General features: G+C 53.8%; 2 protein-coding genes across 3 annotated transcripts; both read left to right on the forward strand.

The window, feature by feature from the left end:
* The first annotated feature begins 7,557 nt into the window (after positions 1-7,557).
* On the forward strand, positions 7,558-17,018 carry LOC141573582 (smoothelin-like protein 2). Its single transcript, XM_074342517.1, has 5 exons — positions 7,558-8,562; positions 15,036-15,126; positions 15,250-15,351; positions 15,456-15,698; positions 16,371-17,018. The coding sequence occupies exons 1-5, from the start codon at positions 8,275-8,277 to the stop codon at positions 16,943-16,945; spliced, it is 1,299 nt and encodes a 432-aa protein (XP_074198618.1). The 5' UTR covers positions 7,558-8,274; the 3' UTR covers positions 16,946-17,018.
* Positions 17,019-17,049: 31 nt separating this feature from the next.
* On the forward strand, positions 17,050-19,747 carry LOC141573584 (uncharacterized). Of its 2 annotated transcripts, XM_074342532.1 has the most exons (3): positions 17,050-17,575; positions 18,601-18,718; positions 19,241-19,747. In XM_074342532.1, the coding sequence occupies exons 1-3, from the start codon at positions 17,175-17,177 to the stop codon at positions 19,394-19,396; spliced, it is 675 nt and encodes a 224-aa protein (XP_074198633.1). In that variant the 5' UTR covers positions 17,050-17,174; the 3' UTR covers positions 19,397-19,747. The 2 variants fall into 2 exon arrangements, with proteins under 2 accessions (XP_074198633.1, XP_074198634.1); XM_074342533.1 differs by having other exon boundaries at positions 17,096-17,575; positions 18,601-19,443.
* The last annotated feature ends 4,661 nt before the right edge of the window (positions 19,748-24,408 follow it).

The raw sequence follows: 24,408 nt of genomic DNA on the forward strand, positions 1-24,408 counted from the left end.
TAGGTTTCCGAACCCACGGATTTTTAACAGGTGTTCACTTTTTAAATTACTGCAGTCAGAGGCACAGCGGCAGGTGGAGACACAGCCCTGTGGCCTCGCTGTGTGACAGCTTGTCCACGCCCGCCCACCTCCCGCAGCACGGGTCAAGATGCCTCCCACCCGCCTCACCCGGGGGAGGGTCCGCGAAGAGCACCCAGGTTTTTGCAGAAACACCCAGGAGAGCCTGGCATGTCCTGTCTGGTGTTTATGACCAGGAAACACATTCTGACTCCCCAGGGCCGCCTTGAGCTATAGGCCACCAAATGACTGGGGCCAATTCCTCTGAATTTCCCAGCGCAGGAGGAAAGTAGGGCTGTGATCAAACCAAAGTGTAAACCGTTACCCCAGGCAAATTGACAATAAAAAGGCAGTTTTTTGTTTTTGAAAAGTCATTTCCAAAAGACACTTCTTTTCTATGATTCTTTAAAAAAAAAAGCAAATGGCCACTTACACAAAGTGCAATTTTCTACCTCGACTTCATCCTACGTAGGCAGCTTCTTTACACCTAGAAGGCCTCGATGTAGCAAGTTTTCTTTTGAAAATTCGGGGGGGGGGTGGGGAACGTCGCAAGCACCTTTTTCATTTTATGTACACAGGCCTTCTCTAAGCGGACAGTAAATCTAACCAGGGGGTGCTGGGCACTTCTCACTGGCCAAACGTGGTCTGTTATGCTACCATTTCTATCTTCTGAGATCAAGACCCAGCAGAAACGATGAGCAAGCACCGGCAGGCCCGCTGCTTCCACCTCCTGTCGACCGGGCTCCGCTCACCTGTTAAGGCCTTTGTCCCGTGTTGCTGTTGTCCGGTTCAGGTGAGGCACCTGTCACCGACTGGGGTTCTGCTCACCTGCCGGGCCCATTAAGGAGTCCAGATGAGGTGAGGTCTCATCCAGTCCGAACAGAGTGATCAACCCAGGTCCTGGAAATTGTAACAACCTCCATGGGGTTCGAGTGGCCACCACCGTCACCCTGCCGGGCCCCACGCCCAGAGGCGCCACGTCCTTGCTGAGCCCCTAGAGATGGGGCTTTGGTGGGACTGGCTCGGAGGTGGGGGCGGGGGAGAGGCCCTAGTTTCACTGTTTGAGATCCTGTCAGTGAGAACGCATTAGAAATTGTAAAGCGCTCTTGCTGGACAGGAGAGCTCTCTGTAAGGGCTGGAGCCTGTGAGCACTGCCACCTCTGCCCCAGACCGCTGGGTGCCCACCCCTGCTGCTTCCCAAGCCTCAGTCTTCCCATCTTGTACAATGAGGACAGTGGATAAGGTGAGTGGTTTTCCATCTGTGCTTCCCTAGGACCCGCTGTACATTACATCCCATGAATTATTTCTTTTATAGCAGGAAATCTGTGCCTCTTAATCCCTTTCACCTGTTTTGTCCGTTCTTCCACTCTCCTCCCCTCTGGCAGTCACCCGTTTGTTCTCTATATCTATGACACTGTTTCTGTTTTGTTTTTTAGATTCCACGTGTAAGTATTTGTCTCCCTCTGTCTGACTTATTTCACTTAGCATAATACCCTCTAGGTCCATCTATGTTGTCACAAGCGGCAAGATTTCACTCTTTTTTTTATGGCTGAATAGGATTCCATTGTGTGTGTGTGTGTGTGCGTGCGTGCGAGCGTGTGCGCTGCATCTTCTCAAACCAATCATCTGTTGATGGGCACTTGGTTTGTGTCAGTGTCTGGGTTATTGTAAATAATGCTGCAATGAATATAGGGGTGTATATATCTTTTTGAATTACTGTTTTTGTTTTCTTCCGGTAAACACCCAGAAGTGGAATTGCTGGATCATATGGTGGTTCCATTTTTAGGGTTTTTTTGAGGAACCTCTATAGTGGCTACACCATTTTACATTCCCACGAATGGTGCGTGGAAGTTCCCGTTCCTCTCCATCCTTGCCAACACTGGTTGTTTCTTGTCTTTATGATCATAGCCATTGTAACAGGCGTGAGGTGGTATCTCGTTGTGGTTTTGATTTGCATTGTCCTGATGATTAGAGATGTCGAGCATCTTTTCATGTGCCTGTTGGCCATCTGTGTGTCTTCTTTGGGCAAATGTTTATTCAGATCCTCTGTCCATCTTTAAACTGGGTTGTTTACTTTTTTGATACTAAGTTGGATGAGTTCTGTGTATATTTCAGGTACCAACCCCTATTGGCTATGTTATTTGCAAACATCTTCTCGCCTGGCCTGTGTATCTCTAGATCTCTCCTCCTATGAGTAAAAGAAGCCCCTTGTTTGTGAGTGTGAGGTTGATCCAGTACTGCCCACAGGGGACCATCATAAGGAAGCTTGATTTTTGCCTCCCAGTCTTCATTCAGACTTGTTCCGTGGGGGTGGTTCATTATCACCCTTTTGAATTGAATACAGAGACGGGGTTTTTTGGACACTCTTCTTTGGCAAAAAAATTCCTAGGTCACTTCAAGTTCTAAAAGTCTCATTTCAGTAATTGCAATTTTAAAGAATATACAGAATGGTCAAATTAATGGAGATGGAGGATAGAATAGTGCTTGCCAGGGGTGGGGGGCCGGGGCTAATGGGGAGTTATTGTTTGGTGGGCATGGGGTTTCCACTGGGGATGATGAAAATCTTCTAGAGATGGATTTATAACAATGTTATAACGTGTACTTGGTGCCACGGAATTATACATTTAAAAACGGTTAAAATGGTAAATTTTATGTTATGTTTTACCACAATTAAAAATGCAAAAAAGTACAACCCAAAAAATAATTTAAAGTTTATTTGAGGAAAACGTCTCCCTTGTACCTTCCCCATCTGTTTTTTTTTTGTTTTGTTTCTTGACTCTGCATATGCTTTTTGTTTATTTATTAACTTAATTGAAGAATAGTTGATTTACAATGTATTAATTTCTGGTGTACAGCATAGTAATTCATATATATATATATATATATATATATATTCCTTTTCATAATCTTTTTCATTATAGGCTATCACAAGGTAGTCAATATAGTTCCTTGTGCTATACAGTAGGCCCTTGGTGTTTATCTATTTTATATATAGTAGATGGTATCTGCAAATCCAGAACTCCCTTTTATCCCTCCACCCCCACTCCATCTCCCCTGGTCACCATAAGTTTGTTTCCTATGTCTGTGAGTCTCTCTGTTTTGTGAATAAGTTCATTTGTGTCATTTTTTTAGATTCCATGTATAAGCGATATCAGGTGGTATTTTTTTTTTCTCTTTCTGGCTTCCTTCACTGTAAGTAATGATACATACAGTGTACTGTATGATAATCTCCAGGTCCATCCATGTTGCTGTAAATGGTGTTACTTGGTTTTTTATGGCTGAGTAGTATTCCATTGTATAAATATACCACAACTTCCTTATCCAGTCATCTGTTGATGGACATTTAGGCTGCTTCCATGTCTTGGCTATTGTATATAGTGCTGCTATGAACATTGGGGTGTATGTGTCTTTTCAAATTAGAGGTCCCTCCAGATATATGCCCAGGAGTGGGATTGTTGGATCATAGGGTAAGTCTATTTTTAGTTTTTTAAGGGATCTCCATACCTGATCTATTTTGGATAGGCCGTATGCAACAGGAAAAAGTGTGAGTGAGTGTGTGTGTGTGTGTGTGTGTGTGTGAGAGATAAACTCCTATTTCCCCTCCCCTACTGCTCATACACCCTGAGACTCTCTTTCTCACTCACTAGGCTGATTTTCCTTCCTCCAGAGTTGACACTGGGGAGAAGGGGAGGAAAGGGGCAAGAAAGGTCTTATTCTGACTGGTGCCATGAGCCCTAGTACCACAGCATCTCGCCGGGTCTGGTATGTGTATAAAGCTGACTCCTCACCTAGTGGGGCCCTTTTGTAAGTTCTTCCCAAATCTGCTAGCCCACACCATTATTGGGGTCTCTCACCACAGGTGAGTCCCTTGGTCTGACCTCCCCTCTACACTCACAGGCAGCCTAGGCTTCAGCTTCCTGCTGCTAAGGCCTCAGCTGCCCTCCAGGTGGCGCCCTTGGCCAGGTTTTATCACGCTCTATGCCGCTTCCTCTGCTACAGCTCATGTCTGGTACACAGCAAACAGTCACACGTCTTTTCCTCCCAACAGATTTTAGGGGAACCAGTTTCCAGTGCAGCAAACTGCCTTCACTTTACTGTCAAGACCAGTGGTAGCCAGCAAGTCTGTCATGCAATCTATTTTTAAAATCAGATTCATTAAGATAAAATTTACATGAAGTAAAATTCACCAATGTTACTATCTACCACCACTTACCAGCACCACAATCAGGATAAAGAACATGTCTGTCGACTAAAATGGTTCGTTGTGTCCTTTGCCTCACCTCTTACCTCTGGCCCTTAGCAACCACCAATCTGATTTCTATCCTGATCCGTTTTCCTTCTCCAAAGGAATCGTGTTTTAAGGATTTACATATTATAAATGGAATCACACAACATACACTCATTCATATCTGATTTCTCTCACTTAGTATAGTCTTTGCGAACCATTCATATCTTTGCTTGTATTACTAATTTTTCTCTTTATCACTGAGTAGTGTTCATTTTATCTAGACACTACAGTTTACTTATTCACCCAATGCTAGAATTAGGTTTCCAAATTTTTATCATTATGAATATAGCTGCTATAAACGTGTATACACGTCTCTGTGTGGATATGTGCTTTTATTCCTCTTAAATAAGTATCGAAGAGTGGAATTTCTGGGTCATATTGTAAGTGTATGGTTAACTTGATTTAAAAAAAAACTACCAAATTATTTTCCAGAGTGACTATCATTTTGCATTCCCACCAGCAATGAATTAAAGTTCCAGTTGCTCTATATTCCTGGCAACACATAGTATTGTTGGCTTTTTTTTTTTTTTTAATGTAGCCACCCTAGTGTATGTGTATAGTGGTATATTATGTGGGTTTTTTCCCCCCATATGTCTGTACTCTTAACCTTGTGCACATGAAATTATAGTATATGGAGAGGGGCTGGGCTGGGGATGGAGAAGCAGGAGTCATCAGTATGGAGGAGGGGGTGGGTGACACCACCCAGAAAGGGTCTGCGGGTGAAAGGGGTCAGGCCCAGATCAGAGCCCTGGGGACCACGGTTAAAGGGTGAGGGAAAGAACAGCCACTCAGGAAGGTCCCTGGGGAGGAGAAGCTGAGGGGGTGGGAGGGCAGTCAGGACTGGCAGGAGGAGGGATGGTCCTCTGGTGGCAGTGCCGGAGGGCCTGGAGGGGGTTCTGAAGAGTTCTGAGGAGCAGTTCCAGGGAACAGGAGCCTCCAGGCAAATGGGAGCAGGAGGAGCTGCCCAGACTTGGCTGGATTTGACTGCTGCCCCCAGAGGGGTGCTGGGACTAGAGGCAGGGCCCTGGGTTCTGGTCCTGTCTTTGCGGACCTTACTTGTGGCCTCGGGCCTGTCCCTGTCCCTCCCGGGGCCTCCGTTTCCCCATCTCACCTCCTGGCTTCATGGTTTGGGCCTGGCAAGGATTTGACTGCGTGAGGTGACGGCAGGGGACTCAGGAAGCCTTGTCCCATATTCCACTTCCAGCCTAGCAGCACAGCAGATCAAGGGACCAGCAGGTGGTGGACAGGTCACAGCCAGGGGAAGGGAAGCTGGAAGGGTGGGTGCCAGAGCCCCTGGGACTCAGTGGGAAGTCGGCCTCGATAGCCTGCTGACATGAGGGCTGGTGAATATGGAGGGAGTTCAGCAGGGTCCATCAGCCCTCACCTCCTCCACAGTCTGGTACCTGGCAGGAGCTGGGGGAGGGTTGGAGGAGGGGCCTTGAGGGGATGGCTGAGAGGAGCCCCTGGGGCCTGGGGCAAGCTGCAGCCTCCCCCCAGGTGGTGTGAAGCCAGCTCTTGGGTAGCACTGGTCGTCGATCACACCCTCCCCACCTCAGCATCACCCCCTCTGCCCTCCCTCCTTCTCTCCCTGCCCCTCTGCCCCTCTTCCTCCCACTCCTGGTTCATCTCTCCTCTCCTAGGCTCATCTCCAGCTACTGACTCAGTGGTCTGACTGTCAGCAGTCAGAGAAGCCAAGGGGGATGGTATGATTCTGGTACTGTCTGCCCAAAACCCACTGCAAGCCCCATCTCTGCCCTTGCCAGTCACAGATGGAGCCCTGCCCAGCCCCTCCCAGATGTCGTCATGGTACATCAGGAGAGACCAGATAACCTGCCTGAGGTGGGAGAGTGTGGGTGGATCCTGGGCAGCTAGTCTCTAGAATCTATCAACCGTTAGGGTTCCCACCCTAGAGACACACCAGCCTTCCTTCTCCGGGAAGCTGGGAGAGAAGGCCAGACCCCTGCCTGCCCCCACTCCCCTCTATGCTGCTGGACCAGGCACAGGCCCAGGTGCACATCGGCCATGGGGCCAGGGACCAGGCTGTTCAGTCCCTCCCAAACTTCCCCACCTGGCCATTCCTCAGGTTCTGCAAAGGAAGTGGCTGGGCTTTCCTGGCAGAGACCAGGGTCTCCGAACTCCAGGCTCCCGTGCTCAGACCTGGAGGCGCTGAGTGCTACTTGGGGCAGAAGCTGTAGCAGAAGCCTCTCTCCTAGTCTCTATCAAAGATTCCACCCAGAGAAAGAATGCAGGGAGCAGTCTGGCTCACCGTGTGCAGAGAGCTACTTACAAAACACACACACACACACACACACACACACACCCCATGCACGCCTTTTGGCATTTGACTTTCTCATGAAATAATTGCTGGAAGGCTCCTTGGATTAGGTAACCCAGAGTTCCTTCCTGTCCCTGTGGAGCAGGGAGAGAGGGGGGATTGGCGTTCAGCATCTGTTAGGTAGATCCAGCTCCTTTGGGTTAGAGCAGGCCCGTCCAGGAGGTCTGTGGCTGCAAACATCTTGGGAAGCCTAGTGTGACAGAAACAAGTCTTTCAGGCCTCTCGTTCCCCTGCCACCAGGCTGTGCCTGCCCAGCCACTAGCCCTCCTTCAAGTGGGCCAGGCCTGGGAAGGAGAAGGCTAATCAGGAAAGGCTTTTTGCACAAAGAAGGAGGAGATGCACCCATTTTTTATTTCAAATCATCTTTACAATGTAAGTGAGGTCAGACAGCACCTTTGCCCATAGTTCTGTCATTCCGAAGCAAAAGCTATTTTCACTCCTCCCTTTCTCGTGATGTATGGAGGTTGGGGGGTATGGAAGGGAGGAATATCTGGGTTCCAGCATGAAAGGGGTGTTGAGAGGGAATCGAGGTGGGAGCCCTGGCCTGTGGTTACAGGCCAGGGACGGAGACTCTGATGGAGGGAGAGAGGTGATTAGTCCCATGGTCTCTGACCCAAGAATTTGGAGATTCGGTCCTAAGCACACCTTCTCTTCTCTGTCTGACCTCAGTCACTTGTGGATGCCCCAACAGGGGCCACTCAGTGAGCTCGGAGCCCCGTGACCACTGGCAGGAAGGACACAGGAATCTTGTTACACAGAGTGGGGCTGGGAGGGGAGAGTGCATAATTGCAGAGACAAGGAGAGACTTCACCACCTGTCTCACTCTCCCTTAGGTACAAGAAATTCCAGGCCAAGATGCCACACGTAAGTATGTGCTTGTGAGGGCCGTGTCCACGGCTTAGAGCGGGCAGTCATGTGCACAGGGTGACAGTTCTGGGGGTTACTGCTGCCGCTCTCAGGTCCCCCAGAGCAGTGGGGGATCCCTACCGCCAGTAGTTCCTGGGCCCTGAGCGTCAGAGCCCCGTGGGAACGCATAACCCACGTCCGCTGTCTCCTAAATCAAGTCCACTTGGGGGTCGAGGCCTTCCTCTGATGGCCCGCAGTCCCTCCCACATGTCGCACACTGCTTCTCCAGGGTCAAGGGGGTCTCCGCCTCGGCCCTCTCCCTGAGCTCCGCACCGAGGGAGACGAGAGGCTGGGCTAGCTCTTCTCCTCCGGCGCCACTGACGACACTCCTCCTCTCCGCATCGCGTGGGTCACAGGGGCTGGGGTTGGGGGTGACCCCGAGCCGCCAGGCCCCGCCCCCAGGCCCCGCCCCCAAGCCGAGCCCATTCCCGGGGCTCGCCGGGCTCGCCCCGGCCTCTGCCCGCCCCTCCCACCGCCCCTCCGGCGAACACAACCATGGGAGGCCAGTCGCGGTTCGGAGCTGCAGAGCTCGGCTGCTCACTGGGCCAGACCCGCTCTCCTTGAGACCCGCCCGCCCGGCTCGGCCATGGAGCCGGCCCCCGACGCCTAGGAGGCGCGCACGGTGCACGAGGCGCTGGGCCGCTACGAGGCGGCGCTGGACGGCGCGGTTCGCCCGCTGCACGAGGACATGCAGGGGCTGCAGCGCGGCATGGAGCAGCGCGTGGCCGAGGCGCTGCGCCTGGCCGGGCCGCTGGCGCGCACGGTGGCCGAGCTGCAGCGCGACAACCAGCGGCTGCAGACGCAACTCGAGCGCTTGACGCGCCAGGTGGAGGCGCTGGGCTTGGCGACCGGGCTGACCCCCGCGCCCGGCACGCCGAGCCCTCCGCCCGCCCCCGGCGTCCCAGACCGTGCGCCCCGCCTGGGCACCGCGCGCTTCGCCAGCCACGCCACCTTCTCGCTGTCCGGCCGCGGCCAGGTGAGCCTCGGGGAGCGCGGGCGTCTGTGCTCAGGCGCCGGGGAAGGGGGACTCCGCGACCCCCGCCGCCGCTAGGTCCGGAGTGCGTGCCGGTGCCGGGGCTGTCCCGCCACCCGCCGCTGCGACTCGGTTGTGGGGGTCCGGCCATCATTCGGAGAAACCGGCTTAGCCTGCCCTCTGCACCTGTCTCGGGCCCCTCCCTTCTTTGCAGGCGTGCCCTGTTCTGTTCCCCTCTCTCCACTGTGCCTTGGCACTAAGGGCTTGGGCGCTGAAGTGCTGCCCCTCTCTGTTCGACACTGCCCGGGCCTGTGTCTTGGAATGGTCGGCAACCCTTCACCCCCCCCCCTCCATTCACGCGGTCCCCGCGTTGCCGCTTCACTGAACTCTGATGGCTTGAGTTATTGATTAACCTGGATTGAGAACTCAAGCCCTTCTGTGTGTTGAGCGGAGGAGAATGCAGTCTGTTGGGGTGCAGCCGGGCATTTGGAAACTTGCAGGGGTAAATCCTTACCGTGAAAGAAGAGACAGGGGAACCAGTGGGAAAGAGCCGTGGGCAGTCTAGATTTCTGGGGTCAGTGACCGGCCAGAGGCCCACACCGCGTGGGGGTGGGGCAGAGGCCGGTGTGGACCAGTCACTCCCCTGAGCGTGGGGCCTCCTGGAGTGGCAGGTTAGAATGTTCCCATGGTGTGTGCAGTGGCCCTTAGGTGGGATTTTCCACCCTGCCCAGGCATGTGCCCTGGGCTTGGGTTTCCAGGGTCTGGGTAGCCTGCACCTGCTGTCCCTCCTTGGTTCAATCCATCACACACGCAGAGTCCTTGTGTAGGCTGGGCTGCACCTCAAGGGACCAGGAGGAGGGGGATCAGATTAGCCCTTGCCCCTGGATGTCCCAGCCTGGGTGGGAGATGGCCCAGACCAAGCCGTAGCAGCAGTGCAGGCAGCCGGACAGCAGTCCCGTCCTAGTGGGCGTCTCAGGCCGGCTTTGTGCTGGAGGTTTAGGGTCTGCTGCTGCTAGTGCAGGGGCGGGTGTAGGGGGCTGTGCCTAGAGCCTCTAAGGGCCTGAAAGGACTCACTGACCAGAGGGACCCTGGTGGGTATGAGAGTGGAAGAGCGAGTTGTAAAGGCCCCCGGATGCTGGGCCAGGGAGTTGGGCTTTGCTTTGGGGTGGAGGTCTCATCTGCATGTGGAGGCAGCTGTCCAAGTTTTAGAAAACTCCTCTTGGAGTCACACATGAATATGTATATGTACACGAATCCACGCGTTCATGTGAGAGATGTCTCTTCAGTCGTCTAACATTTTTTCAGTGGGAATTGGCCAATGTGGGGTAAGCTAGTTCTCTGGGTTATGGGGATAGTGGGGCACTGGGCAGGGGACAGACAGGGTCCTCCTTGTATCCGACAAGCGCCCTCAAGGATGGATGGCAGGTTGGAGGGTGGCTGGAGATAGGGGGACTTAGTTGTGATGGTCCAAGAAGAGAGGACGGCCATAGCAGGAGCAGCGCTGGGGAGCGGGAGAGCTGGGGTGCCTTGGACGGAGATCTCCAAGGGGGAATCATCAGGGTGAGATGGTCTTTGGATATGAGCAGGGGGGCAGAGAGCGAAGCCCTGCCGGGGGACTACTGGGGCACAGATCTGGTGGAGATGCCAGTTTCCATCTGGGTTGTGCTGAGGGTGTGGGGCTGTGGGACATCCAGGTGAAGCTGTCCTGGAGCAGATGGAGTCACAGATCTGGTGGGCTGAGAGTAGCCAAGGCCAGAGGTTAGGGAGATATCAGGCCAGAGCTGGTGGTTGAAGCAAGATCAGGTGAGGCCTTCCGGGCAGCTGTGCAGGAGACGGTGAGTCAGGAGCCCTGGGGAGAGGCTGAGGAGCTGCCAGGGAGCTCAGAGGCTCTGGAAAGCCCATTCTTAGACATCAAGAGAGGGGACCCCTTCAGGAAGAAGAGATTGGGGGTCAGCAGGAATGCTGCAGCCCACTGCAGGTTGAGGAGGGAGACACGGCTGGGGAGTAGGTTCTGGATTTCAGAAGGCCTGAGAGGAGGAGGGACAGCAGGCGTAGTTGAGCACTGCGGGTGGAGGACGCTCAAGGTGTCCAGTGGGGTCGGACGGACACTCTGCAGCCCCTGAGCACCAGCTCCCTGGGCCTGAGGCCGCTTCCCCCGCCCGACCAGAGGCACTGCTCCCCACTTCTCTTGCAGCCCACCTCTCAGGGGTGTGGGCACGGGCTCGCAGCCAGTTTCTGGCAGTGAGGGGTGCTGCACAGAGTTATCCACATGTTCTTGCTCGTGGGCTGTGCCTGGCAGCTTGTGATCGGACACTGGATTGTGAACAAGGAATCGGGGCTCCTGGGCAAGACTGGACAGTCACAGCTGGGTGCCGGGGCTGTCTGACCTCTCATACGCCTGTGTCTGTGCCCCCAGGGGGTCTGGGTGTGAGGGTCTCATCCACACACGAGAGCCAGTGCTGGTGGTCATCAGGCATTGCGGGGGCTGGTGTTACACTGCCCCTCTGTAACCAGCAATGAGACTTAGAGACCCTTTGCTGAGACCCTTTTGTTTCCTTCTGATTCAAACGGGACTGCCGGGGTTGGAGGTGGGGCATAGTCAACCTATGTGTATGCCTTGGGGTCAATGCAGAATGAGTTGATCTAGTAATCTGCTTCTGTGTGGGCAGACCTTGAGCTTGCTAGGCAGTGACTAGCAAGGGAGGCTCCGGGAGGAGCGAGAGGGTGGGAGAAATCAGGGAGGACTCCCTGTAGGAGGCCTGAGACCCTGGAGCAAACAAGAACTGCTTTTGTTGCATTTTCTGTGAGGCCTTGGGGACATCTCTCAGTTGGACCTCAGTTTCCTCGTCTCTAAGGGGGATTGGCCCTGCCCTGCTTTGCCCCTTGTGCTGCGTGGGCTGGGTGGCTATAACGGTGACATCAGCCAAGTTGGCTTGTAAGCATGTCCACAGAGCCACAGCGGTGGTCTGACTAGTGGAGGGAGCTGGCTGGGGACCTTCAGTGGATGGTAGCTGCCTGAGGCCAGGCCTGGAAATGTCCCTCGGCTGAGCAGGAGCCACCAGGTCCCCATGTCAGAGGCAGTGGAGCCTCTCAGGAGTGACTGGCAGAAGCAGCGTCGAGGTCTGACCGTGAAAGAAACCAGACTTGCCTTATCTGCCTTCCTTTCCCAGACACACTGTGTGATAAGAGTGCTAAATGCTTTGGGGAGAAGTTTGAAATGAGTCCTTAAAACCATGGTGTGAGCCGGGAGGAGGCAGAGGGTGGAGGAGGCAGAGGGTGGGGCAGCCGAGGTTGGGGCTCAGGCTGGGGCTCAGGCTGGGGACTCTGGCCGCACACACGTCGGGGGCTGTGCTGGGCACACAGACGCTCCCCTGTCCATGCACGAGCCCGCGTGGGGTCTGGCAGCACCAGGGATGCCCAAACTAAGATTCCTGCCCTCACAGCAGTGTATGCAAACTTCCCCAGGGAGAGGGTCGCCGAACTCGGACTTACCCATCCCCAGTCTCTCTTCCTGACATTCCCAGGCTTGGGCTCCCTCCTGGAAGCCTCCCCCTTCTTAAAACAAAGCCCAGATCTTGGAGGTGCTCGAGCCAGCTCCCCAGGACCCATCCCGTCCTCTGGGCTCTCCAGTGATTTTATCTTGGCCCCAGCACACAGAGGTCCCCTCCCCTGGTTCCTTCCCTGTGGCTGAAGGGAAGGAAGGAGCTGGGGGCCCTGTGGGTGGGCTTGGGGACCACGGCCCAGCCCAGCTCTGTGGCTTGAGGCTCAGGTCGCGCTGGGGTGGATACCCCACTCTCCCCACCCCACTCCCTGGGCCTCACAAGTTTGTCTTGAGTTGTCCTTCCTGCTCTTGGAAGGCATGAGTGCTTTGTGGACAGAGAAACCCCAGCCTGACTCTGCTTCTGCCTCTAGTCATGGCGTAAGGTTAGGGGTGACCCCCAAGCTTGTGTGGTGGGATGGAGGGTGGTCTCTGAACAGCCCTTTGGTCTGAGGCGTGGTTGGAGCCCCTTCCTTAGGTGAGCAGGAGTTCCAGTCCTGGAGTGGGGGAGGGGGGAGGAGGGGCAGGGGGAACCTGGGACTCCAGCCTCCCAGCATGACTCAGCCCCCATCCCCTTTCCCTCCTGCTTTGCTGGAGACCCCTTGGCAGGAATCCACCTAGTCCTGAAACTACTTCCTGTCTGATTGTGGCTTCTGGTCCCCTGGGTCATCCTGGGGGGTGAGGAGCCTGCAACGTGCAGGGGCAGGCGTCCCCCAGAGAGACCCACATTCCTGGGAAAATGGTTTCACCATCAGCCCATCTCTCCAGGCCCCTGTGTAGACCTGTGGAACCTGTCGGACCAGAGTATGGGGGGGTGGAGGGGGACACGGCCCCCAGAGCTGAGAGCCTGGTGACAGGTGGGGTCCGGGATTCAGGATAGGCTGGCTGTTTCTCCTCCTTCTGCTGAGCTGGCTTCAGGTTAGGCTCGTTGTGGCTCTAGGGGTGCCCTCCACACTCTGAGGCACAAGGAGATGGCCGCCCTCAACTTCTCCACTGTTCCTGCCAGTGAGCCTAGCCCTTCCTGCTCCGTCCTTCTGAATTGGAAGTTGAATGGTCACCTCCTCTCCAAGCCCAGTCTCTCCCCGGGCTCAAGTCCCGTCCTCTCCTTTCTCCCCAGGGTCCCAACCTCTCCGAGTGTCCCTCCCCCTGCTGGAGCCTTTCTCTCAGCCTGTAAACGTTGTCCTACCTCTTCCATCAGGGAGAGTCCCTCAGACCTCTTCCCCGCGCCTCATGGCTGCAGTTCCCACCAACCCCACCCCCCCAGGTCACGTCAGCCAGGCCCAAAGCCCCTGCCTAGAAGAGGTGTGATGTCTCCCCCTCCTCCACATTCACTTACTCCCTGCAAACCTTGGAATCCCTTTTGCCCTCCACTCCTTCACTGCCCCATCTCTCCTCCCTGGGTCCCTACCCAGGAGTAGGGAGGTACCTGGCCATCTGGTCACCCCCTTCCATGCCACTGTCTCACTGGCTTCTGAAGGATGTTCCTAAAACCCAGAACTGATGACCTTCAGTTCCTTCTTGTCCAAGGAGTCATGTCCGAGTTCTCCCGGCTGGCACCTTGGACTGTGTACTGCTTCTCTAGCCACTGGATCTGAATGCTTTGTGCCTTGATGTCTCTGGCAGACACTAGTCTCTCTGCGGGGCATGGCTTCCACTCCTGGTCTGCCTGGCTCACTCCAGGCTGGCTCAGCCCCGCTGCTTCTGGGAGGCTCTCTCTGACCCCCTGGGCTGGGTGAAGTCTGTCTCAGGCGTGCGCCCTCATGCTAGCCTTTCGCCGCCTGCTCAAGGTGCTGGCTCCCCCGCCAGACTGATTCCCCATGGATGGGTAGGGTGGCATGGATGAGCCGTCGGGGGCCAGGGATGGGCTTTTGTCATTTGGGAACCTAGCAGACAAGGGGACCCATCTGGAGATGTGCGGCCATCTAAGGAGAGGTATGGCCAACCTCTCAAGCCACCCGTTGTGGGCTCTTGGTAGAGCCCCTTATAGGCGTCTGCCCCTGTACCCCTCTTGCCAGGCCGACCCACCAGCCTCACAGATGCTCTGAGCCCTCCATCCTCCTTCACTGTGAGAAAGGCAGGGCCAAGGTTGAGGATAATGTCCCTCCTGGCCTCATCTCAGCTGCTGCTCACTGTGTAACCTTGCACAGCACACATCCCCTTTCTGAGCCCTCGGGTCCCATCTGTAAAATGGGTGTGGTAGCACCTACCTGGGAGGACAGAGCATGTTGGTTTAAGTGGCATGGCCAGAAAGGGGTTGAAGTGGTAGATGCTTTTTTAGCCTACTCCCTTATCTCAAACAGGGAAACTGAGACCCAGGAGGGGCCGGCAGCACAGCCTGGATGGCGGGTTCCCCTGCTGGCCCTTGGTCTGGGCTCTCTCTCTGCATGACACTCCCCACCGCTGCAGCCCAGAGGGGATGGAGGGGCCTCAAGGAGCCAGTCAGGCCCCAGTACTCTGGACATCCAGGCAAATCTTGTGACCCTGCATCCAATGGTAAGGCTTCACCATTGGGCTCCAAGGCCCATTGTTGGCCCAGAAAGACCGTGTGTCGCTGGGTTAGGCTGCTCCCACACAGGCAGCCCCTGGCACGAGCAGGGGCCAGGCTCTCCCAGCCCCCGTCACCCGGTCCAGCCTTGGGGACGGGTAGGGCCACCTTGAACAGTCCTTTGGAACTCTGTCTTGACTTTTGTCCCTAGCATCTTGGGGGTCTGGAATGTGTCCAGTGGAGCCATTTGCCTCCAGGATCTCGGGGGCTCAACTGCTGGGGCTGAGTCCCCCTAGCCTCCTGGGTGACCCTGGCCCATCACCATACCTCCTGGGGTCTGTCTCTCTCAAAAGCATTTGCCCTGCTCGAACCAGGGGGAGCTTTGGGAATTGATTTCGGGGTGGGCAGCTGGCCCCGGCTGACTGGGCCTCCGCGGTGTTTGTCTCTCTGTAGAGTGTGGATCACCATGACGAAGCCAGCGAGGCGGAGATGAGGAGAACCTCAAACTCGTACATCGTGGAGAACGGGCACCAGCCTGGGGCAGGTGGGGGCTGATGGCCCAGGAGGGCTGGCTGGAGGAATACCCGCAGGGACTGGGGAATTGTCCAAGCACTGAGCAGGGTAGAGAGTGGACTGACAGGCAACTATTTCTTGAACTATCTATTAGGGAATGTTGGAGCAGGCATCACCTCTGGTTGGAGCAGTGAGACTTCCCCAGTAGGGGGAGATCAGGGAGGCAGGAGTGATCAGGGAGGCCTTCCTGGAGGAGGTGAGAGGAGAGTTCACAGAGGCTGGAGTCCTCCTGGGTGGTTCTGAGGCCCCTGTCAATGCCATGGCTGAAACCCCCCGACCCCTGCTGGTCACCTGTTTCAGGTCCGGGTGATGGGCCCCCCGAAGCCGCCCAAACCATCCCAACACCAGAGCCCCTCAAGCCTCGACCTGTGAGCCTCTCTTTGCGGCAGCCTCACCAGCCAGTCACGGCCATCACACGAGTCTCCGAGAAGTTCTCTGGGGAGACCTCAGCCACAGCTCTCTCGCCCACGTCTGCTGCCATCCTGGGGGGCCTCAGCTCAAGCCTCAGCGAGGCCAGCACATCCTGGACTCCCAGTCCCAGTGGTAGGAGCAGGAGACCATGACCTCAAAATGGGAGGGAGGTCAGGGGCTGGGGGTGGTTTGCAAGAGACTCAGAAATCCTGGGGCCGGGCCCTACCCACTCTGCTTGTCACTGCCACCCCCGTCCCCAGCTCGCCTGCTCCATCAGATGGGGCCCATCTTTCCCGGCTCGTCTCCCAGAGGTGCTGTGAAGTAGCCTCATCCTGCGGGGTACGACCATGGCTTTTACTGCAGATCAAGGCTGTGGTTAGAAGGTGGCCGCCTGCCCTGCACACTGTGTGTGTAACAAACCTGGCATGGTCCCCCTGGGGCTGTCTTGGACCTGTGATCAGGCCCCAGGGTGTGTCCTGGGGTCGGGCTTTGTGGATTTCCAGAATGAGGGCTTGGTAACATGGTATCTACTGGATATGCAGCACAGAAGGCCCTGGGCTCTGTGCTCTCAAATGCAGTGAGGAGTACTTTAAAGGACCTCTTTTATGTCATTGCTCTATGTTCCAGCATCCTTTCTCCTCAACTGTTGGCCCAGGCAGGGTCAGCTTAGCCCAGAGGTCCTGCCAGTGCCCAGAGTGATGCTGGGTGACTAGCTCAGGGTGGGGTCAAAGGATGGGAGGCAGGCAGTGGTGGCCCTCCCCAAGGCCAGGGTTTGTTATTTCTCTCCCTCCCTTTGTCCCGCAGAGAAGAACTATTCCCTCCCACGGACTTTGTCCAGCTCTGGCTATGGGGGGGTGACGGCCAGCAGGAACGATAACAGGCGAGTCAGGGCCCCTGTTCCCAGTGGCAGGGTCGTCACTCCCCAGGAAGTGTCTGGCCTTGGCCTTGGACCCAGGCTACCCAGGCCCCTGCACGGAGCTCCCAGTGCCAACCCCAGGAGGAGGCACCTTCCTTGGCTTGGTGCCTCTGGAGAACTAAGGCAGCAGTGTCGCCTAGTGGGGTTTGAGAGGAGAAATGAGGCAGCGAAGCTTGGTAGAGAGTTTTGTTTGGAGCAATACGGCGGAGGGCTGGTTTCTTTAAGGATCCTTCAAAGCAAGTCTGTCCAAAGATTGGAGAGAGTTTCTCAGTCCCCACAGGATGGATCTTCAGCCATCCTGGCTAGGCTCCCTCTGAGCTGGGGGCTTCCTGCTTGTGGACTGAGGAGTTACCTGGAGAGTCCCTTACCCTGGGGGAGGTCTGTGGGGGCTTCCCTGTGTTACAGGCTGCCTCCTGGCCTCCGGTTGTCCCCATGCGCTGCCCCCAGGCCCTCTGGACTGTGATCGGAGCTGGGTGTTGGGTGGGGGCTGGCTTGGCTTTTTTCTCCCCCTCTTAATAATAAAAGGAGAATTGTGACTTTCTGACAAACTGTTTTAGGGGGGAAACAGAGGGGATCTTACTTACTGGTGGCGAGGAGGGGGCCTGATCCTGGTGGGGCTGGTTCTGGGTGCTTGTCCTGCCAGGAGGCCGCCCCCGCCCACCCCAGGCATTGACACCTGCCGAGGGGCGATTATGTGCAGAGAGGGGGCCCACTGCTGGCTAGGCCGGCCTCAGACAGCAGCTCAGTTCCAAAAACCTGCGGAACCGGTTGGGGGCTGGAACAGGGGTGCTTCCTCTCTGCCTGTAGCCCCGCCGCTGCCTCATTTCACATTCAGTGGGGTGGAGGCCCGGGGCCTGTGCGAGCTAGTGATGGCCAGATCTGTGCTCCTGACTCGGTGGTCTCTCCTCAGCCCACCTCGGGTGACGCCACCCCAGTCGCCCCCCTCCACACAGCCGCCAGCCACGACTCAGGCCCATCGGCAGGGGGAGCGTCGCCGGGAGCTGGTGCGGTCGCAGACGCTGCCCCGCACCTCGGGGGCACAGGCCCGGAAGGCATTGTTTGAGAAATGGGAGCAGGACACAGGAGCCGGCAAGTATGGATGCTCTTAGCACCCTCCCAGACCAGTCTGGGCCCCCAAAGAAAGCCTGAGCCCACACTGGGGTCAGGCAGGCAGGCAGAGCAAAGCTGGCCCTGTCCTGTTCCCCCGAGGGCAGTTCCCCAAGATGTGACCTCTCAGGCAAGACATAGGTCAGGGCTGGCTACAGGGCCGGCTGAGGGGCAGGTGGCTCCAGTTTTGGGAAGGGAGGCTGTGATGAGACCCCAGCCCCTCTCCCACATTCCCAGAGGGAACTCTAGGCACCCTCACACCCACATCCCTCATCCAACTGGACAGGTTAGTTTCCAGGCATGACTGGGGAGACCAGAGGGCAGTCACTGGGATTCCCAGCAGAAGCTGGAGGTGACACAGTGAGACCCCAGTACCACTGGCTCCCTGTCACACTACACCGCCCGCCCCATTAGAAACAGGGCCACCTTTGCATGTTTATCCAGCCCTCCTGTCAGTGAGTGGTATTGATTCCTGTTACATTTAGGGTTGGCCCAGGCCTATGAGACAATGACCCCCCAGTCCTGGCTCCCAAGGCTCTGACTCTGGTGAGGGGGACAGACACAGGAACTGTCCCACTGACCCAGACAACCTGATCTTGGCCGATAAAGAGTGTCTTTGGGGCCTAGAATAGGAAACCATGAGGGAGGGCGGCCTCGGAAGGAGCTCAGAGGAAGGGTGGGATGGAGGAGGCGAGGAGGGTTTTCCAAGCAGAGGGCAGGGGCATGGGCCATGTGGGCTCAGGTCCTCTGCCGCAGGATCGCCAGTGTGGGAAGTACACAGGGGGCCTGGAGGCTGGAAGGGGGCTGGTCCTGCCGGACCCCATCAGTGGACGCAGTGCAGCTGGGACACGGGGCGCACGCCTGGATGTGGGCGTGGGGCTGGGAGGTTGCCTGCCGACAGAGCATCTCCCTGGGTGAGCAGAGCTGGTGGGGCACATTCCCGGAGCAGATGGCAGCTGAGAGGCAGCCCCCTGGCCCCCAGCCCCCAGCAGGCCTGCCCTCTCTCCGCAGGGGGAAGGGCGAGACCCGGGCAAAGCTGAAGCGCTCACAGAGCTTCGGAGTGGCCAGCGCCAGCAGCATCAAGCAGATTCTGCTCGAGTGGTGTCGCAGCAAGACCATCGGCTACCAGGCGAGGCAGGCTGGCCCGGCTGCTGGGCCCCGTCCAGAGGCTGCAGTGGACATCACCCGCCTACCCTGCTCTTGTTCCCTGAGCCATCTGGGGTGATTACTCTTTTTCTCATTTGCTCTTGCTTTTTGACCCTCGCTCAGCCACGGAGCTGAAAGCCCAAAGCTGCTCGGAGCAGGGTCTTTTTAGAGGACCCTGACTCCTCCTAACCTCGCTCCTGAAAAGGAGTTAACTAACTAGCCGGGGAGCAAGCAGAGCCGCGTTTTCCACTGACTGACACTGTCAGTTCAGAAATGCTCCCTATCCTGGCTGACCTTCGTGTCAGAGCCTCGTGACACAGACCTTGGCCAGGCCTGATCTCAGATGAATGAACCTGCCAGCAAGCCCTCATGTGAAGCAGGGAAATCCTGCTCGGAGCCGGACTCCCTCCCAGGGAAGGAGATCAGCCCAGAATTCATCTGTGCTGTGGACTCAGCAATCCCGCACCTGCTTTTCTGGCGTCTCTTCTATTTATTCCCCATCCAGGCAGCGTGGTGCCCAGCCCGGGGCGAACGCCCAGTCCTCACGTGGGGCCGAACAAGTGGCCGGTGCATTCATATTCACCAAGAATTTGTAACGTCATGGGGAGATGTTCCTAATGCCATGCGAAGTGAAAAAAGCAGGACACAAAACTGTATTTAGTGTGACGTCACTCGTGTAAAACACATATAAAATGTTTTTTTTTTTTTTTAAGCATAGAAGAGATACAGCAAAAATGTTAAGTTATCTCTGAGTGGTGGGATTATGGGTGATTTTTATTTTCCTTCTTATGCTTTCTCCTATTTTTCAAATTTTCTACAATGACCATGTCATTTTTATAGTCATGGGGAAATCTAGTGTGTTTTAAATAAGGAGTAATGGTAAGGCCCACGCCAGAGAGATGTATTGCTTCTGGTCTTTCGAGTTTTGTGCACATAGCTGTATATAGGGTTTTTTTTTTCTTCAATAGGTACGAATTAATAAAGTCTCAGAATACTTTTGACAAGCATCTCACTTCAGACTTTTGTCTCATCTTTGGTATGTGGTGTCCATATTTATGCTTAGCTTTTCAGGTCTTTGTTAAAGTTCATGTGTATCTGGTGCTTTTCCGTGTCCACAGCTTTTCCACAGTCACGGTCTCACCTGAATGTCCCTACAGTGCGTGGCTATGGTTCCTGTTTCCTGAACATTCAGAGAAGACCGACACTGGCGAGGGGAGTGGGGTCCCCATCTGAGGGGAGCTCCCAGGTCTCATGGGAGAAGACCTTGAAGAGACTTAATATGCTGAACCAGGAGGAGTTCTTGGGAACCATCCAGTGCCCGTGGGCCAGAGAGGAGGCAGCTTGCTCGAGGGGAGAGGGAAGCTTCAGCTGGAATTCAGACCACCTGGGAGACTGACTGACTGACTGACTGGTATAATACTTTGCTCATAGTGTGAACCAGTTCTGGTTATTTTCCGCTCATCCCCAAACACAGAATCTACGTGTAGAGGACTCTTTTGTGGAAAACATGTTAACATAAGTAACATTTTTATGAGCCTGTTTTCCATAAAAGAGTGGTTTCGTTTTACAGTCTTGCCAATCCCTTGCCTGTCCGGCTTAATAGCAGACGGCTGGGTTCTCACCCCTGCTTGCAGCCTGTGGTAACGTCACACCTGGTGGGGCCTCCGGAAAACTCCAGAAAGAATGAGAGTCAGAAAGGCACATCCTGTCTTGCTGTTAGTGGATCCCCTGAATAAAGGTCTCAAGGACCCTTGAAGATTCCGCGGACCACGCAGAGAACTACGGCACAGACTCCCCTGCTCCCGGAGGAATCAAAACAGGATCAAGACTGCGAGCGTCCTGGGGGGAAATGCAGAACACACTAGGTTTCCGAACCCACGGATTTTTAACAGGTGTTCACTTTTTAAATTACTGCAGTCAGAGGCACAGCGGCAGGTGGAGACACAGCCCTGTGGCCTCGCTGTGTGACAGCTTGTCCACGCCCGCCCACCTCCCGCAGCACGGGTCAAGATGCCTCCCACCCGCCTCACCCGGGGGAGGGTCCGCGAAGAGCACCCAGGTTTTTGCAGAAACACCCAGGAGAGCCTGGCATGTCCTGTCTGGTGTTTATGACCAGGAAACACATTCTGACTCCCCAGGGCCGCCTTGAGCTATAGGCCACCAAATGACTGGGGCCAATTCCTCTGAATTTCCCAGCGCAGGAGGAAAGTAGGGCTGTGATCAAACCAAAGTGTAAACCGTTACCCCAGGCAAATTGACAATAAAAAGGCAGTTTTTTGTTTTTGAAAAGTCATTTCCAAAAGACACTTCTTTTCTATGATTCTTTAAAAAAAAAAGCAAATGGCCACTTACACAAAGTGCAATTTTCTACCTCGACTTCATCCTACGTAGGCAGCTTCTTTACACCTAGAAGGCCTCGATGTAGCAAGTTTTCTTTTGAAAATTCGGGGGGGGGGGGTGGGGAACGTCGCAAGCACCTTTTTCATTTTATGTACACAGGCCTTCTCTAAGCGGACAGTAAATCTAACCAGGGGGTGCTGGGCACTTCTCACTGGCCAAACGTGGTCTGTTATGCTACCATTTCTATCTTCTGAGATCAAGACCCAGCAGAAACGATGAGCAAGCACCGGCAGGCCCGCTGCTTCCACCTCCTGTCGACCGGGCTCCGCTCACCTGTTAAGGCCTTTGTCCCGTGTTGCTGTTGTCCGGTTCAGGTGAGGCACCTGTCACCGACTGGGGTTCTGCTCACCTGCCGGGCCCATTAAGGAGTCCAGATGAGGTGAGGTCTCATCCAGTCCGAACAGAGTGATCAACCCAGGTCCTGGAAATTGTAACAACCTCCATGGGGTTCGAGTGGCCACCACCGTCACCCTGCCGGGCCCCACGCCCAGAGGCGCCACGTCCTTGCTGAGCCCCTAGAGATGGGGCTTTGGTGGGACTGGCTCGGAGGTGGGGGCGGGGGAGAGGCCCTAGTTTCACTGTTTGAGATCCTGTCAGTGAGAACGCATTAGAAATTGTAAAGCGCTCTTGCTGGACAGGAGAGCTCTCTGTAAGGGCTGGAGCCTGTGAGCACTGCCACCTCTGCCCCAGACCGCTGGGTGCCCACCCCTGCTGCTTCCCAAGCCTCAGTCTTCCCATCTTGTACAATGAGGACAGTGGATAAGGTGAGTGGTTTTCCATCTGTGCTTCCCTAGGACCCGCTGTACATTACATCCCATGAATTATTTCTTTTATAGCAGGAAATCTGTGCCTCTTAATCCCTTTCACCTGTTTTGTCCGTTCTTCCACTCTCCTCCCCTCTGGCAGTCACCCGTTTGTTCTCTATATCTATGACACTGTTTCTGTTTTGTTTTTTAGATTCCACGTGTAAGTATTTGTCTCCCTCTGTCTGACTTATTTCACTTAGCATAATACCCTCTAGGTCCATCTATGTTGTCACAAGCGGCAAGATTTCACTCTTTTTTTTATGGCTGAATAGGATTCCATTGTGTGTGTGTGTGTGTGCGTGCGTGCGAGCGTGTGCGCTGCATCTTCTCAAACCAATCATCTGTTGATGGGCACTTGGTTTGTGTCAGTGTCTGGGTTATTGTAAATAATGCTGCAATGAATATAGGGGTGTATATATCTTTTTGAATTACTGTTTTTGTTTTCTTCCGGTAAACACCCAGAAGTGGAATTGCTGGATCATATGGTGGTTCCATTTTTAGGGTTTTTTTGAGGAACCTCTATAGTGGCTACACCATTTTACATTCCCACGAATGGTGCGTGGAAGTTCCCGTTCCTCTCCATCCTTGCCAACACTGGTTGTTTCTTGTCTTTATGATCATAGCCATTGTAACAGGCGTGAGGTGGTATCTCGTTGTGGTTTTGATTTGCATTGTCCTGATGATTAGAGATGTCGAGCATCTTTTCATGTGCCTGTTGGCCATCTGTGTGTCTTCTTTGGGCAAATGTTTATTCAGATCCTCTGTCCATCTTTAAACTGGGTTGTTTACTTTTTTGATACTAAGTTGGATGAGTTCTGTGTATATTTCAGGTACCAACCCCTATTGGCTATGTTATTTGCAAACATCTTCTCGCCTGGCCTGTGTATCTCTAGATCTCTCCTCCTATGAGTAAAAGAAGCCCCTTGTTTGTGAGTGTGAGGTTGATCCAGTACTGCCCACAGGGGACCATCATAAGGAAGCTTGATTTTTGCCTCCCAGTCTTCATTCAGACTTGTTCCGTGGGGGTGGTTCATTATCACCCTTTTGAATTGAATACAGAGACGGGGTTTTTTGGACACTCTTCTTTGGCAAAAAAATTCCTAGGTCACTTCAAGTTCTAAAAGTCTCATTTCAGTAATTGCAATTTTAAAGAATATACAGAATGGTCAAATTAATGGAGATGGAGGATAGAATAGTGCTTGCCAGGGGTGGGGGGCCGGGGCTAATGGGGAGTTATTGTTTGGTGGGCATGGGGTTTCCACTGGGGATGATGAAAATCTTCTAGAGATGGATTTATAACAATGTTATAACGTGTACTTGGTGCCACGGAATTATACATTTAAAAACGGTTAAAATGGTAAATTTTATGTTATGTTTTACCACAATTAAAAATGCAAAAAAGTACAACCCAAAAAATAATTTAAAGTTTATTTGAGGAAAACGTCTCCCTTGTACCTTCCCCACCTGTTTTTTTTTTGTTTTGTTTCTTGACTCTGCATATGCTTTTTGTTTATTTATTAACTTAATTGAAGAATAGTTGATTTACAATGTATTAATTTCTGGTGTACAGCATAGTAATTCATATATATATATATATATATATATATATATTCCTTTTCATAATCTTTTTCATTATAGGCTATCACAAGGTAGTCAATATAGTTCCTTGTGCTATACAGTAGGCCCTTGGTGTTTATCTATTTTATATATAGTAGATGGTATCTGCAAATCCAGAACTCCCTTTTATCCCTCCACCCCCACTCCATCTCCCCTGGTCACCATAAGTTTGTTTCCTATGTCTGTGAGTCTCTCTGTTTTGTGAATAAGTTCATTTGTGTCATTTTTTTAGATTCCATGTATAAGCGATATCAGGTGGTATTTTTTTTTTCTCTTTCTGGCTTCCTTCACTGTAAGTAATGATACATACAGTGTACTGTATGATAATCTCCAGGTCCATCCATGTTGCTGTAAATGGTGTTACTTGGTTTTTTATGGCTGAGTAGTATTCCATTGTATAAATATACCACAACTTCCTTATCCAGTCATCTGTTGATGGACATTTAGGCTGCTTCCATGTCTTGGCTATTGTATATAGTGCTGCTATGAACATTGGGGTGTATGTGTCTTTTCAAATTAGAGGTCCCTCCAGATATATGCCCAGGAGTGGGATTGTTGGATCATAGGGTAAGTCTATTTTTAGTTTTTTAAGGGATCTCCATACCTGATCTATTTTGGATAGGCCGTATGCAACAGGAAAAAGTGTGAGTGAGTGAGTGAGTGTGTGTGTGTGTGTGTGTGTGTGTGTGTGTGTGTGTGAGATAAACTCCTATTTCCCCTCCCCTACTGCTCATACACCCTGAGACTCTCTTTCTCACTCACTAGGCTGATTTTCCTTCCTCCAGAGTTGACGCTGGGGAGAAGGGGAGGAAAGGGGCAAGAAAGGTCTTATTCTGACTGGTGCCATGAG

Source organism: Camelus bactrianus, chromosome 16 (genome assembly GCF_048773025.1).
Source record: "Camelus bactrianus isolate YW-2024 breed Bactrian camel chromosome 16, ASM4877302v1, whole genome shotgun sequence".
Taxonomy (NCBI): Eukaryota; Metazoa; Chordata; class Mammalia; order Artiodactyla; family Camelidae; genus Camelus; species Camelus bactrianus.

Bases quoted from the DNA above. Each gene is read 5' to 3' on its own strand.
- LOC141573584 (XM_074342532.1), top strand. From the start codon at position 17,175: ATGTGCAGAGAGGGGGCCCACTGCTGGCTAGGCCGGCCTCAGACAGCA. The intron at 17,576-18,600 runs GTATGGATGCTC...CTCTCTCCGCAG, and splicing joins CAGGACACAGGAGCCGGCAA to GGGGAAGGGCGAGACCCGGG. The intron at 18,719-19,240 runs GCGAGGCAGGCT...TTCCCCATCCAG, and splicing joins GCAAGACCATCGGCTACCAG to GCAGCGTGGTGCCCAGCCCG.
- LOC141573582 (XM_074342517.1), top strand. From the start codon at position 8,275: ATGCAGGGGCTGCAGCGCGGCATGGAGCAGCGCGTGGCCGAGGCGCTG. The intron at 8,563-15,035 runs GTGAGCCTCGGG...GTCTCTCTGTAG, and splicing joins CGCTGTCCGGCCGCGGCCAG to AGTGTGGATCACCATGACGA. The intron at 15,352-15,455 runs GTGAGAGGAGAG...CACCTGTTTCAG, and splicing joins GGGAGGCCTTCCTGGAGGAG to GTCCGGGTGATGGGCCCCCC.